This window comes from Zootoca vivipara, chromosome 9 (assembly GCF_965207765.1).
Source record: "Zootoca vivipara chromosome 9, rZooViv2.hap1.1, whole genome shotgun sequence".
NCBI lineage: Eukaryota > Metazoa > Chordata > Lepidosauria > Squamata > Lacertidae > Zootoca > Zootoca vivipara.
In genome coordinates this window covers 45,649,098-45,664,834 of record NC_142592.1, presented here as the reverse complement: position 1 = coordinate 45,664,834, position 15,737 = coordinate 45,649,098, and the positions used below count along the sequence as shown (strand labels likewise).

The window sequence follows — 15,737 nt, the reverse complement described above, 5'->3', positions numbered from 1 at the left end:
TGTAGAACTGTAGAGTTGGAAGGGTCCGACCCCCTGCAACGCAGGAATCACAGCTAAAGAATCCCTGACAGATCCAATGACTGAAAATGCAGCGAATCTATTAGATGGTTCTTGCTATGAAAATCAGATTCAGGATGTAAAACTGAACTGTAGAAAGGATTTTAACTGCTGCGTATATCATATGTGAATATAGAAACTGGAAACCACAATTCTCTTCTTTGTTTGTCCATGTAAGTTCGTTATCTGAAAATAAAGTTTGTATTTAAAGAACGCATGGGGAGAAAAGTCCCATTAGCCAGGTGGAAGTCTTTACGCTGATAGGACAGATTTGTAGCGCTACTGTACATTGAATACATGTCTAGGGAAAACCTGGGCAAGAAAGTGCATATTAACAAGGGTTCTGAAGTAACTTATGGTGGCTGGAAAGGGCAGGTCCTGTGGGTACATTCAGAAATTATTATTTTTAAATAATTTTTATTGGTTTTTAAACATATAACAAAAAAACATCACCAACACACCAACCCCCAGGAATACCTAAAAGAGAAAACAAGAAACACAAATAAAAACATTAACACAAACATAATAAAAAAACAAAAACATACATATACGATAATTCAAAAACCATTCATATTTTCTGACATTGTAGGTTGACTTCCTCAGCCCCCCTTCCTGTGGTTCATTTTATACTCTCTTTGGCAATTTCCTAATCCTCATCTTAACATTGTTTCTTTTTATCTTAAACATATTTATACACTTTAAACTTTAAACCAAAATTCTATAATTATCCTTTTCATTATAATTTACATATTTATCATCTATGACAACATCATACTCCTCTTTCCTTACATATTATATTTCTACCTTAAACATACTTATTCATTTAATTCATATTATAAAATTCTTAATCTACTTTTACGCAATACTAAACTAAAAATTCTCTTCCTTATAACCACGCCTCTCTTCTAAGAACTCTCCATCTCAGTCAAAACCATATTTCTGTTATTAACCCTTCTAATCACAAGGCCCTTTTTACGGTCGGCAAGTCTATATAAACAGTCTTATTTCGATCCGGGTTACCCTATTACATAACCACTTATAAACTATTCATCCCACCCCCTTCCTCACCTTTCTTTCTACCCTCATTCCTTTAACCTTCCCCTGCTGCCCTGCATCTTTCTTCAATCCTGTAATTCTAAACACCCCTTTTCTATTTTCTGTGATCATCTTGACTCCCTGGTTCGATGTTTTCATCTGTCGAGAGGAGATATTTTTCAATTCATACTGATTTTTCTCAACTAGTTTTTCGTGCGCAGATGGACTCTCACTCCTTCTGTACCACTCAATTTCTTCTATATGGACTGGGGTGCTCTCACCCTTCCCCAGTCCTCCTTGTTGGGTTTTCTCCTCCACTTCTGACTGGACAGTTGGACTCTCACTCCTGCTGTTCAGTTCTTTCTGATCATCGCAACCTTTGAGTTTTCTAACCTCCAGATTGCACTGTACCAAGTCATTTTTAATTTCCAATAGCTGTGCCAGCACAAACTGCTCAAAGGCAGACATGTTTTGGCTATCTACTTTCCTTCTCCAAGGACAGTCAGTGTTTGCAAAACAGGAAATGGTGTTCACAACTCATCCGGAATTGAAAGTCAAAGGTAATAATCCATTTTCAAACAATATATCCTTTTTTCTTTATTTTCTTCACCAAGATCCAATCCAATTCCCTTATATATCCAGTCCTTATATTCAGTAGAGCTCTTGGCAGTTCAGAAATTCAAAATCGAAAGTACATTCCTTTAGAATGAATAACAGTAGTCTCTCCCCAGCCGCTTAGAGGGCTCTCCTCCAAAGTACGTAACAATTAATTTTTCCCTTTTAGGCAGTTCTTATCTTCTTAAATTCAAATGCAACTTTGGGCTCAGTACAATATTATTGCCTTCTCCATCACACAGTGGTCAGGGGCTGATTTCCTCTTTTCCACCCTTTCCCATGGCCCGATTTTAATTGATTTAGCTGTTCAGATTTTTTTATTTTCGGTACTCACGGTACAGTCCATTTTAGTTCCAAATTTAGAAAGAACCAATCGCTGTTGCCTGGCAGGGTCGCAGCTTTGTGCCTCCGAGGTAGCTTTGCTCCGATGTGCCGCATTTTGCTCCTACCCCCTGCTCTCTAGGCACCCAAAAACTAGGCAACCAATGGAGGGGGGAGCACGCTTCTGGCGTCTGCCGGATCCATGCCCCCTAAACGCTCGATTAGGGGTTTTCTGGGGGGGCGCTGCACTGTAGCGGCCCCCCCTTGCCTCGAAGGCACTACGTCCTCCTCAGCTGAGGAGAACAGCGCCTGCCATTGCCTCGCGATCGGCTGGAAGTTGGTACATTCAGAAATTAATGGCAGATGGATGCATAGCAGAGGAGATATGATCATACTAAGAACAAGAGATGAGCTCTGCTTGATCACAGCAAAGGCTCTCTAGTTCCATTTATGGTGGCCAACCAGGTGCCCATGGGAAGTCCACAAGCAAGACGTGAGGGCAATAGCCCTGAGGGGGACATAAGCTCCAATAAAACACACCCACACACCCTGATCATTGGCCACACTGCTTGGGGCTGATGGGAGTTGGAGCCCAACAACATCCAGAAGGGGAATATTATGTTAGACCCAACACAGGGTCCTTGATTACATTTTGTGACCCATGCGGGGCGGGGAATAACCAAACATCAGGGTCAGGAATAAATACTGGTGGAAAGTTATGTTTTCTTTGGATTTTTGTTCCAGATTTGGTCTGACCTAGATCTACTTTAGGTCTACTGATTTAGATCTAGATTACCCGTGAAATTGCAGTAGAAATTATTAGATTAGGGATGAGAAACATGCTTAGCTGCCAAGTATCCCGTTTTTCGCGGGAAACCCCCTGATTTTAATCCGTTTCCCGCTGTTCTCCGAAATGGAGAAAAATCCTGGAAATCCCCCCGATTTCCTACCTGCCAGGGAGCCTCCATTTTGGGTGCTGCTCTGCCCATGTGTGGGCACCGGAAATAGGGCAGAGCGGCACCGGGAGTCGCTTCTATGCATGCCCGGTGGCCATCTTGGTTGTGGCCGCATGGCAGCAGCCGTCATGGCTGCTGCCATGCGGCCACCACCAAGATGGCCACCGGGCATGCATAGAAGCGACTTCCAGGGCCGCTGTGCCCTATTTCTGGTGCCCACACGTGGGCAGAACGGCCCTGAAAGTTGCTTCTACGCAACTTCCGGTGCCGCACCGCTGCTGATCCCGCATTTTTCAGTGGGAGACTTGGCAGGTATGAACATGTGCTCTCCGCATTTTGTTGGACTGCAACCACCATCAACTCTAGCCCATGATCCATGGTCAGGGGCATTGGGAACTGGAGTCTGGAGTGCCACATGTTCCCCGTTGCTACTTTAGGAGTACCCTAAAACTGTCTTGAAGCTCCATATCCTCAGGCTATTGTTTTATTGTGGCTAATCCCAGTCTTGCGTCTGTTGTACATGATCTACTGCCACCTGGTGGCCCTGAGGGAGAATTGCAGCAAGTGCAGACTCATTTTCGTCCATTGCAAAATTCAGCCTAGAATAATTTATGACGGCAGTGATCTATGCAAAAAGAATGTTTATGGCTGCACCCCGTGGTGTGAAGAAAGGCTGCAGAGCTAGAATAGGACACTGGAAGCAAAACAGTCGTTCTATATCCGCTTCTATGAACCAGGAGGATCTAAAGTGCAGAGTAACTATCCAGATTCATGGAAAGTCGGTGAGGGAAGGTAGCAGGTGGGCTAATTAACATCTGATTAACAAGATGCGAATTGCTATTAGCGTTAACATTAATTATCCCTGAGCAAATGTGCACATGTCAAATGAGACTGGGTAGCACAGACCTTCGACTCAGATTTGTATGCAATAGAGAAGCTTAAATGTGAAAAGCCTCCTAAAAATTCTACCTGGGAGGAATGGCAGGAAAATGGCAGCTATTTTTAGTAGTCCATTATGCCCAGCATAAATTCTTGTAACCATACTGCGTCTAGGTAATCTATTGAAGAACCACAAGCCTTCTTGCTTTCTACTTCTACCAACCTCCCCCCCTCATCGCTCTTTTTTTCCCCCTCCCTCTCCACCCCCCCACCCACTGACATTTTCTCTCCCTCTCATCCCACAATCTGAAGCCAATCATTCAGGGTTAAAATGCTCCCCTTCCAGTACCTTTGCACACACCTCCTCCCACAAGCCCAGACCAACTCTCCAGATCTTTTGATCCTTCCACGTGTTCTTTATCAGAACATGAGAAGAGCCTGCTGGATGAGGCCAGTGGCCCTTCTGGTCCAGCATCCTGGTCTCACAGTAGCCAACCAGATGCCTGTGTGAAGCCCTCAAGCAGGATCCGAGCACGAGAGCCCTCTTCCCCCTCCTGTGGTTCCCAGCAACTGCTACTAAGAAGCATCTGTGCCTCTTTTATATCCCTTTCATTTCTCTTGCATTGGTTGGGGGCATAGCTGCCAAGTTTTCCCTTTTCTCGCGAGGAAGCCTATTCAGCATAAGGGAAAATCCCTGTAAAAAAGGGATAACTTGGCAGCTATGGTTGGGGGGGGGAGAAGTGTGTGTGTGTGTGTGTGTGCACACGTGCGCGCGCACACACACACACACACACACAAACCTGAGCACTGTGTGGTGCTCCCCAGCTTAAAAACACAGCAAGCTACTGGAGGAGGCACAGATTGCTCTGCCCTCCCTCTGGCAGCTTCCATGCTGGCTGCAAAGGAAATAAAATGCCCCTCACACTGCAACCAGCATGGAAACACAGCGGGGCTACCAGAGCAAAGGCTGATTTCTCTGTCCCTCCCCTGGCAGCTCACTCGGTTTCTGTGCTGATTTGTGAAGGGAGGGGCTTCTCTTCCTCTCCAGCCATAACAGAAACACAACAGGCTCCTGGAGGAGGGACAGATCAATCTGTCCCTCCTCTTTTTTGCAGCTCGCTCTGCTTCTCTGCTGGCCTGAGAGGAAGAGAACCGCCCCCCCCACTCCCAGGACTTACCCCCTGCAGCCAAAGGGGGCATGGAGCCACGTTTCATGACTGTGGCATCAGTTGGCCTTCTCCTAAGGCAGGACTGGACAACCTGCTTCTGGCCTGGTTTTATGCAACCTTCAGACTCATTTTATACAGTGTGAGGGGGACATGGAAGCCTGGAGGGGTGGGAGAAGCATACCCTCCAACTCCCGAATTGAAAAATCCGGGATCAGTGGCGGTGCGGCACCAGAAGTCGCTTCTACGCTTGTCCAGACATGCGTAGAAGCAACTTCCGGTGCCGGCGGCGCCCGATATCCGGTGCCCAGACATGCGCAGTGCAGCACCAGAAGTCGCTTCTACGCATGTCCAGACATGTGTAGAAGCGACTTCCGGTGCCGGGCTGCCCGTGTCTGCATATCTGGGCACCAGAAATCGCTTCTGCGCATGTCCAGACATGTGCAGACAGCCGGGAGCCGGGACATGGCCGCCAGCAGGAGCTTTACGGGATATTTACGGGATATAATCAATTCGGGATAACAGCAGGAAATGGTAACAAAATACGGGGCTTTCCCGCGAAAAATGGGAGACTTGGCAGCTATGGGGAGAAGGGAAGTGGGGAAATTGGGAAGGGATGCAAAATGTATGGCGGAATGGAAAGAAGAGGGTGGAATAACCATCTGCAATTGATCATTTCAGGCCTCTGGTAAAAGATATCCCTCCCCTAGCAAGGGGGAGGGGGAGGAAAGGTGTGACAGAGAGACTGAGAAGGGGTGGCAGGAAGGGGGGGAGAGAGGCCATGCCCACTTGTGGTTCTAGACCTGCCACCTTTGGCCCTGTCTGCTTCTAGCATTCAGCCCTTGATAGATGCTGGAAGAAAGCAAATGCATTTCCTTCTCCTGAACTTCAAGTTAATGCATGTGTTAGTTTAAACACATGAGGGCACTGTCTGTGTAGTAATCTTTTTTATATATATTTTAAAATTAGTTTTCCAATATACCTCCAATAATGACTAAATTATAATTAATTCCCAAATTATGCAATTATCAAAATGCCAATCAACTTCCAATTAATACATTTTAGTTAAAGTGGCTCCCCACATGGTGGTTTGGCTGCATTTCCAGTCGTATATCACTGCGTTCCATAATCTTACGGTAATTAATGTCAGTTACATTTCAGTTATAATAATAACCCCTTAGTCAGCAGCTACATAACTAATGGTTTCCATTCATGATGTTACAATATATAAATTTCTAAAGTTTCAAGTGAGGAACTCAAACTATTATCTTTATTCTGCCCTGCGTGTGAAAACTGTTATGTCCATGGAGATTCCTTCTGTCCATATATGGTGTTGTCTCCTTCACTTCTCAGCTGTTGTTTTCTCCCATCGTGGCTTGGGGCAGAACTGAATCTCGAAGTATCTCAGCGGTCTTATCTCTCCGTCCCTTGCTTCAATGTCTCAGAATAGGCAACAGTCTGCTAGAAACCATTCTGTCTCACTAATAAAACATGTCACAGATCTTTGCCATTTTCCCCTCAGCCTAGGAAAAGGTGGGCAGTTTTCAAATGCACTGACGTTTTAACACTCCTTTTCAACTCCCAGAATCTCTGCAGCGTTCTTATCACAGCCCCCTAATTCTTTTCCTTCCAGCAAGAGATTTATGTCCCAATTAAACTTTATCTTAGATTACATTCTGCCAGTAACACACAAAAATCTCAGTCTCTTTTTTCTTGTCTGTTGTTTTCAAAAGGAGTTGAGGGGAATTACTCTGTCTTTCCAACACAGTCATACTTGAGCTCCCCCCCTTTCTTCATTTCAGATCACACACAGTTTCCATTTTTGCTCGTTAATATGAATATCACTCCAACATTCCATCCTCACTTGTAAATATCTTATCTTATATTCCGGAGGGGGTTGCCAAATCATAAAAAAATAAAAGAAGCTTAGAATAAACAAACCATGGGCTTCTCTCTCCCCAACCAACTCTCATGCTGAAGAAAACCTTATCTCTATTCAAACCTTTTATCCATGTAGCTGGTATATTCTGCAGTATGTTATTACAACCCTTTTCCAACATGCACCAGTACTTTAAAGATCCAATTAAAGATCCAATTAAATGGAGAACATCTGCTTCTTAATGGTGGTGTAGGAGGGGTTTTGCCAGGTGAAGTGCTTTCGCACTCTGCACCTCCCTGCCTCCCACATTCCATTCCATGCTGGAGCGAGAGCCAGATACCAAGACAAACTGTGAGCGAAGCCCATTACCCCCATCCCTGGGGGGAATTTGCAGTGATGATTTACCCTCTGTCATCCTTGTTTTTCGTTCGCCGATGATCCCCTGCTGTTGTGGGGGCTGCCTCCATTAAGGCAGGCAGGACCGGAAGTCCTGGTGTGTAGCAATCTAGCCAGCACATGTCTTTAAGTTAACTATGCATAAGTTAACTCCACCTCTAAAAAGTTGAGCCATTTTGTTTGCTGTTCTCGCCAGACTAGATGCCTGCTCTTTTCTCTCTCCACTCATCCTGTAAATAGTTCCTGCACGAATAAAGCCTTTGAACTCCATAAACCATAAGTGATTATTCCAATTCACCCAAGCTGCAAGGTCTATCAATATATTACTACCAGTACCCCAATGCAGTCCTTGACAGAAAACAGGTGTGTACCCCACACCCACCATATCCTAAAGCCAATGTTTATTTCCCTTGGCTTGGCCCTTCATGCCCCAGACCTTTACAGTGCCATATTCTAGCTTGAGTGGGGCTACAGATAAGCACAACTGAAACTGCTTCAGCTTTTGCCTCCATACATTCACAACACTTTCTATTGGACTCCCTTTCATTTCTAGACATTTTACCCATTACTAAGAGGCCTGCAGGATCTCTCCCAAGTATTTTTGGTGGGGATACAGTGTGGCTGGATTCATGCTGCATACAGCCTAAGCACTTGTCTGATCAGCCAGAATACGTTTTGGAAGGAAAGGTGTATTATATAAGCAGCTTATTGTATTTCTCATCGTTCCCACTCACGTATGGAAATTACTCACAGAGTCATGACATACACATTTACTGTACTGTAATTACAAGTCTGGCAATTTGCTCTGTAAGAAAAATTAGCACACCAGTGATAACTTGGCTGAACCAGATTCTTTTCGTTCTGGGTATGTCATCATTTTTTTCTCCTTTTTTCTTTTGAATGGGGCTCTCCCACGTACTCATGCGCAATCCTTGCACACCCTTGCACACATCATCTTGGAATTATCTTCTTGACTCTTGCTGCAGTTTTTGTGCTCAAGGTTTAAACAGAAACATCCATAAGGAGATTATTTCTCCCTGCAGGTTGCTTAAACGAGCAACTCTCTCTCCGTGGGAATCCTTCCATCCTGCAACCTAGCACAAACTTCATGTTGTGCTAAATCAGAGGTAGCCAACATGGAACCCTCTTCTGCCTGTTTCAGGACTACAACTCCCACAACGCCCAGTTCATTGGCAATGCTGGCTGGGGCTGATAGGATTGGGGTTCAATAATCACATTGGCTACCCTTGCACTAAATGCACAGCATTCAACCAGTATGTCTGTTTCCTTGCCTGTTTGACTATAGTTGCAGGACCAACCCCCACAAGCATGGGCGTACCCAGGATCAAAACTAGGGGGGCAGGCAAGCCACGCCCCCACCCCAGCCACCTGATTGGCTGGCTGGCGATGACGTAGCCGGGATCCTCCCAGGAGGCATGGACAATGTCCACGCCCCCCGGAGGGGAGGGGGCGGTCACGCGGTTCCCTGCAACTCCTCCCCGCCGGCCTCTGCTCTTTTTACCCTGGAAAAAAACAGTGCAGGCCGGTGGTAGGCTGCTGTGTGCACGCATTCTCTCTCTTTCCCTCACGCCCTCTTCCTCTTCCTCCTCCCGCTCACTTCTGCAGCGTTACAAGCCTTGCCACAGATGCAGCTTTCCAGCCTTTTCCAGGCAGCCGGGGGAAACTCCCACCGCTGCCTTCTGCTGGGGTCTGTCTGCTGGGGTCTGTCTGCCTTCCGCTGGGGTCTTACGCTGTGCCCGCTGCGGCAAGATCATGTACCTGACCGAGAAGGACAAAAGGTGCGTGCCGCAAGCTGTCTTTTTTTATATATAGCTTCTGGGGGCAGCTGCCCCCCCTGGGTACGCCCATGCCCACAGGTATAAAATGCACAAGGGAGCCTGAACCCTTTGCTCCCCATTTGTGATCTTTATAACATTGTGTCTCCACCCCTCCCTGTGTTGCATTTAGCTTTAGGGTTCCCAGACTCCATAGAGGACAGGACTTCTGTGCCTTTAATTGCCCTGCTCTCTTCTGAGTCTGGAAACCTTAAAGAGAAACCAGCAGACCCTTTGTTTAATTTCCAAGCAAAGGGTCTGCTGGTTTCTCTTTAAGGTTTCCAGACTCAAAAGAGAGCAGGGCAATTAAAGGCACAGAAGTCCTGTCCTCTATTGAGTCTGGCAACCCTATTTAGCTTTGTGGAGGAGAGTTCCCATTGGTGTCAACTGAAGTGTATTTTTCCAAGCCTCATTGCTGCCCAGGGGGCCTGTCTTTATCATCTTGGAAGGGGGGGGGTATTAACCCTCCTCACCCTTGGGTTGCGATCCCAGTAAAAACCACCCTCACTGGGGCATACATGACTCTGCCCTTTCCATATTATCCTACAACATCCCGTGAGATGGATTGGGCTGAGGGCTGGTGTCTGTCCCAAGATCATCAGTAAACTTCATGGATGAGTGGGGTTTTTAATCTGGGTCTCCACATTTCTCGAATGACACTCTAACCACTACACCACACTGCCTCTATTTGCTGGTAGTCACAAGAACAGCTACAGTATATGTGCAGGCTGGTAGCTACCTCCCCCTTTTACTGAAGGATTGTTATTTAGGGATGGGGGAGAAATTTAATTCCGTTCATATTTAAAGGTGAACTTGCCTGATTTTAAACTTACCTGATTTGCATTTTCGGAAATACTATGTGAACTGAAACCCTTTCAAATATTTGAACTTAGGTGAATTTTGCAATGCAGTTCTCTAGCCAAGTAACATGTACAACAATACATATAACTAAAAAGTATGCATGTATTAGTGAAGATACATACAAATATCCATTATACCAGGGAAATTGTTTTGTGCAATGTGTATATATTAGGGGAAATCACATGCAAAAATGTGTGTACTAGGAGAAACTCACACTAAATGCTGTTGAACTTTCATAAGGCTATTTTAAAAATAAATAATAAACTGGTGTGAAAATGTGGAGAACTAAACTCAGGAGTGAAAGAATGACAGATATGACCCTACTGGAATTAAAGAGGCTGGTACTGGCAACCTAGTTGTAGTTTTCAAACCTACTGCACCCTCCTATGCCTGACAGGCCTCTGTTGTCTGCTGTTTGCGCAAACTGCAAATGTCAGTATTCTCATCTACTTATTAACCAGGAACACACCTCCTCCAGCTACTGCTAGACCGCTCTGCACATCAGTTTAGCAGAAGTCACCCAGGCAAATCAGAAAGGTAAGCCCAAGAGTGTTGTCTGGGTTCTGTTCTGTTGATCTTGCCAACCTAACTAACAGCAAACAGGTCTGGTGTTTGCCTTGATATCGTCCAACGGACAATTGGTACGGAAAAGGGGAACCAGAATGATCGGGGGCTCGGAAGGTTTTGCATGGGGAGAAAAGCTACAGAAGACAGGGGTCCTAACCAGGTCTACACAGAAGTAAGTCCATTGCTCAGCTGGAGAAGTGCATTGCAGCATTTGGATAAGGGCCGATTTCAGATAGCTGTGTTTTGGTTTGCATATTGTTTCAGAAAATGCGAATACCTTTATGGAAACTGGATCAAATTCCTGCTCCATCCCTAGTCTTAAGCCTCCCATCTAGTTCCTCCATAACCTTAGGACTTATTCATCTTAGGATGCCTATGCACCACCATCATAGTTAAAACCTATTTTTTCCCCAGTTTGTCTGCTCTCCCTCCACTATTGGAGGCAGTATACCTCTGAATAGCAGCTGCTGGGAGCCACAAGGTGGCGAGCGAGGGCACTTGTGCTCAGATCCTGCTGGAGGGCTTCCCACAAGCATCCCGTTGGCCACTGTGAGACCAGGATGTTGGACTGGATGGGCTCCTGGCCTGATCCAGCAGGACTTCTCTTGTGTTCCTACATCTCACAGATACAGCTTGAGTGTGAGGAATCTCCAGGTTCAGATGTTTGCAAGGAATGCAGAGACCAGGCTAAAACTGAATTCAGTAATTCAATTACATTTAAAAATGGTTGGAACTGTAACAATGGCAATTCTGCTATTGCCGAGATTTCGACATGGTCAGCCTTCGTTGTCACTTTCTGCACTCTTTTTTTCCTTCCCAGGCTTGAAATATACCAAAGCCAAGAGGTTTTCGCCACAAGATTCCTACAAGAATGGCCTCTGGCGGATGCCGGATTTATGAAGGTAGGTCTCTTGGGGGGGGGAGTTTAGCTCGGGGTGGTAGAGCAGATACTTTGCATTCAGAAGGGCTCAAATTCAATCCCTGGCATTTTCTTAAAAGGATCAAGTGACGGCAAAGAGCTCTCTCTGCTGTCAGTCAGAGCAGGTAATACTGGGCAGGACAGGCAAATAGACTGACATGGTGTATAGTAGCTTTCTATGTTTGTCTTTCTGCTGGGGTTCTTATTATTTTCTTAGCCTAGACTTGGAGGGTGTGAATGTTCACAACCTTCTGGGGCCAGAGAGATTGAGTCGCCTCACCCTGTCACCCTGATCCTGTTTGACTCATGTCAAAGGCAGCAGGGTTTCACTAACATTTTCCTCTGTTGCAAACAAGCCATTTGTGCAGAGAGCATGAGGAAGTGTCAGTTATTAGTAGCACAAGTGGGCACTGCAATGAATTGTTGCAGTGTGGCGTTCTCCTGATCAGAATTGCAGCTACAGAATGAAGGGGCCTGTCAGTTTCGATTCTCTCATTCCCTCCATTTTCCAGTCTCCTCATTTCTGCAGCAATATGTGATTCTTTTCTTTTAAAAAAAATCTTCATGAAAATTCACCAGGGTTTTATTGTGAATTTCTCCTAATAAACATATTTTTGTATGTAGTTGTGACTAATGTACACATTATGTTTTTATATCTGTGGGAAGCCACCCACCCAGAGTGCCTGGGTCAGCCCAGTCAGATGGGCAAGGTACAGATATGAGGATGAGGATGATTACAAGCAATTTTCCCCAATGTAAATAATTTTATTGTGTTTTTTTCCACTAATACATTAACTTCCATGCTGACTTTCTCCCAATATATGCATGTTTGTAAGCATTGTTTGGTTGGAGAATGGCATCGCAAAATTCAGAGAAATGCAAATTTTGTAGGATGGCTGTGTTTTGATTCCCATATTGTTTCTGGAAGAGTGAATTAGGTACGTTTGCCTTTAAATGCAAACTGAATCATAGTTATCCCCCATCTCTAATTGCAGCTGGCTAGTACTACCATCTCTCAGGGGAAGGCCTTGCTGTTCTCCCACACCTTTTAGTTAAAAACTATTGGGGGCTTCAGTCTTTGCACCAAACTTCCCCTTCATGTGGATTTGGAATGGTTTCAGCCACTATGTTTTCTGCTGATTTTTCTTTGTTGTTGTTGTTTTTGCAGAGCCCTTTCGTTCTGTGGTTTATTTTTATTGTGTAGTTCGTCCTAGACTTTGTAAGTCACAATGTGGTTGTGATGACCTTCTGCATAACGAGGGCTTTGCTTTTTTTCCTTTCTTTTTCTTTTTCGTCCTCATTTAGAAGATGCTGAGTGCAACAACCACACCAAGGGAATCTCAGAACTTTGGCCGGACAGACTAGATTATGAAGAGCAGCAATGTCTCCTTGATGAAGATGAAGACTGCATGGAGAATGTGACCAAACTTGAGAGGTAACCCATCAATAGCATAAAATAAAAAAAATCCTTCCAGTAGCACCTTAGAGACCAACTAGGTTTGTCATAGGTATGAGCTTTCGTGTGCATGCACACTTCTTCAGATACACTGAAACAGAAGTCACCAGGCCCTATGTATAGTCAGAGGGTGGGGAGGGGTACTACTCAGAAGGGTGGTGGGAATGGGTGATTGGCTGATAGGAGTGGTGTATCTGAAGAAGATGGTGACAGCAGTCACGAAATTAAAAGACGCCTGCTTCTTGGGAGAAAAGCAATGACAAACCTAGACAGAATCTTAAAAAGCAGAGACATCATCTTCCCTACAAAGGTCCATATAGTTAAAGCTATGGTTTTCCCAGTAGTGATGTATGGAAGTGAGAGCTGAACCATAAAGAAGGCTGATCGCCGAAGAATTGATGCTTTTGAATTACGGTGCTCTTGAGAGTCCCATGGACTGCAAGAAGATCAAACCTATCCATTCTGAAGGAAATCAGCCCTGAGTGCTCACTGGAAGGACAGATCCTGAAGCTGAGGCTCCAATACTTTGGCCACCTCATGAGAAGAGAAGAATCCTTGGAAAAGACCCTGATGTTGGGAAAGATTGAGGGCACTAGGAGAAGGGGACGACAGAGGACGAGATGGTTGGACAGTGTTCTCAAAGCTACGAACATGAGTTTGACCAAACTGCAGGAGGCAGTGCAAGACAGGAGTGCCTGGCATGCTATGGTCCATGGGGTCACGAAGAGTCGCACACGACTAAACAACAACAAACAATCTGAAGAAGTGTGCATGCACACGAAAGCTCATACCTATGACAAACTTAGTTGGTCTCTAAGGTGCTACTGGAAGGATTTTTTATTTGACTACGTCAGACCAACATGGCTACCTACCTGTAACCATCAATAGCATATATGCTTGCCATTCTCAGCATTGTTTGGTGTGTTAATCACCGGCCATGATTGCAAAAGCATTTAACAGGGGCGTTTTTCCTTGAAAAAGCATTTAACAGATTTAACTACACAAGCAGATAACACCACATGGCTACTCCCCAGTCATAAAGTGAAAAGAAACTGTTAACGTCATTAGGCAGCAAACAATCAGAGTAATAAAAACGTCTGCTTTACAGACCTGGTCAGCAACTGCTCTGGGGTAGGGAGACACTTTTAGAAAATAGCATGAAATGGAGGCAAACATCTCCACCTTCCACTTTATAGGGTGACTGTGTGTCCTATTTCACAGTCATCTATCAGAACAGCTGTTGGATGGCAGTCCTCTGTCTGATAAAGATGCAAGTTCCTTGTTCATTGTGTATATTGCTCCTGTGCTGGAGTCTCTTGCTAACTGTAATAATAATAATAATAATAATAATAATAATAATAATAATAATAATAAATATATTATTTATACCCCGCCCATCTGGGCGGCTTCCAACAGAAAAATAAAACACAATAATCTATTAAACATTAAAAGCCTCCCTGAACAGGGCTGCCTTCAGATGTCTTCTAAAAGTCTGGTAGTTGTTTTCCTCTTTGACATCTGTTGGGAGGGGTGTTTCACAGGGCAGGCGCCACCACCGAGAAGGCCCTCTGCCTAGTTCCCTGCAACTTGGCATCTCGCAATGAGGGAACCGCCAGAAGGCCCTCGGTGCTGGACCTCAGTGTCCGGGCAGAATGATGGAGGTGGATACTGCCATATGATCTGGCACATTTGTGCACATGCTTCTTCTCCAAGGACTAGGGCAGGGATGGGAGACCTGGGGCCCTCCAGACACCATCAGACTACAGCACTTGTCATCCTTAATTGTTGGCCATGCTGGCAGATGGGAGCTGGAGCTGAACCAACTGGAGGGCCCCGTGTTCCTCATCCATGGTGCAATGAATTCGAAATGAGGGCAGCAAGGGGAAATGGCTGCAGCAGTGGCAGGACAAGGATGCTAGATAAGGTGCTAGAATGCAGCCATTGGCAGGACATCCTAGAAGAATCCAGTGAAGGGCTGTTTGGCAGATTTGGCTCAGAGGCTCAAAGTCCATCTAGATGAAACCTATTTGAGGATCTTATCTGAAGCAGCTTGCTCAGCCTTGGTCATTATTGCGCTTTGGTCTATATGGGATGTTTCTGTGCATGTGACTCATTTTGTTGTGGAATCCTGGCCTCCTACATTCATTCAGTTAATTCCCCACTTCTTTCAGTTTGGTCCAAATTAACTCAAAAGGAACCTCAACAAAAAGCTTCCCAGCTGAGCTTTGGAGAGTGGCATTTAATTCTCCGTGGTATCCAGGGCCTAGCAAGCTACTTTTAGGTTCATGTTCTTTACCTTCTGATGGCTTCTTCCTATTTGGGTCTTGAACCACTTTCCTATCCCCACTTTAGAGAGGATTATAGGATTAATTTCAGCTCAATTAATCTCTTAAGAACCAAGTGCTTACACAAATACGTGCAGAGCAAGGAGGTGGAATAACTCAGAAGAAGTGTGGCATTAAAAAAAAAAATTAAGTTACAACAATCCTTATTTGGGTTTTACACTATTTCAGGAAGACCAGAAGCATCAAAATGCCTGCTTTGGGGGGGCGGGCTGCCTATTCTGCAGCATAACAAAACATTTCTTCATATATTCCACAAATGTCGTCAGCTAAGTGACTCTGGCTGACATTCCTTTGAACTGATAGCAGTGGCAGTTTGCTGATGATAACTATTCTGCCAGGCATAAAGCTCCCTGCTAATATCCCAGAATGCACTCTGTTTACTCTTGGAAGTGCCCTGGGACAGCCAAACTTAGCTGTATATTTTGATAAGTGTGATCCACCTGCACAATC

General features: G+C 45.1%; 1 protein-coding gene across 5 annotated transcripts in view; it reads left to right on the top strand.

Moving 5' to 3' along the window:
* The window catches only part of LOC118091355 (apolipoprotein L2-like), a 29,817-nt gene that overhangs the window by 9,416 nt on the left and 4,664 nt on the right, over positions 1 to 15,737 (top strand). Inside the window, exons 2-4 of one of the 5 annotated variants that reach the window (XM_088676712.1) lie at positions 10,462 to 10,537; positions 11,388 to 11,469; positions 12,792 to 12,921. In XM_088676712.1, coding sequence (XP_088532838.1) covers positions 11,439 to 11,469; positions 12,792 to 12,921 — 161 coding nt within the window. In that variant the 5' untranslated portion in view covers positions 10,462 to 10,537; positions 11,388 to 11,438. The other 4 variants (XM_088676713.1, XM_060279878.2, XM_035128267.3 and 1 more) reach the window with 4 other exon arrangements.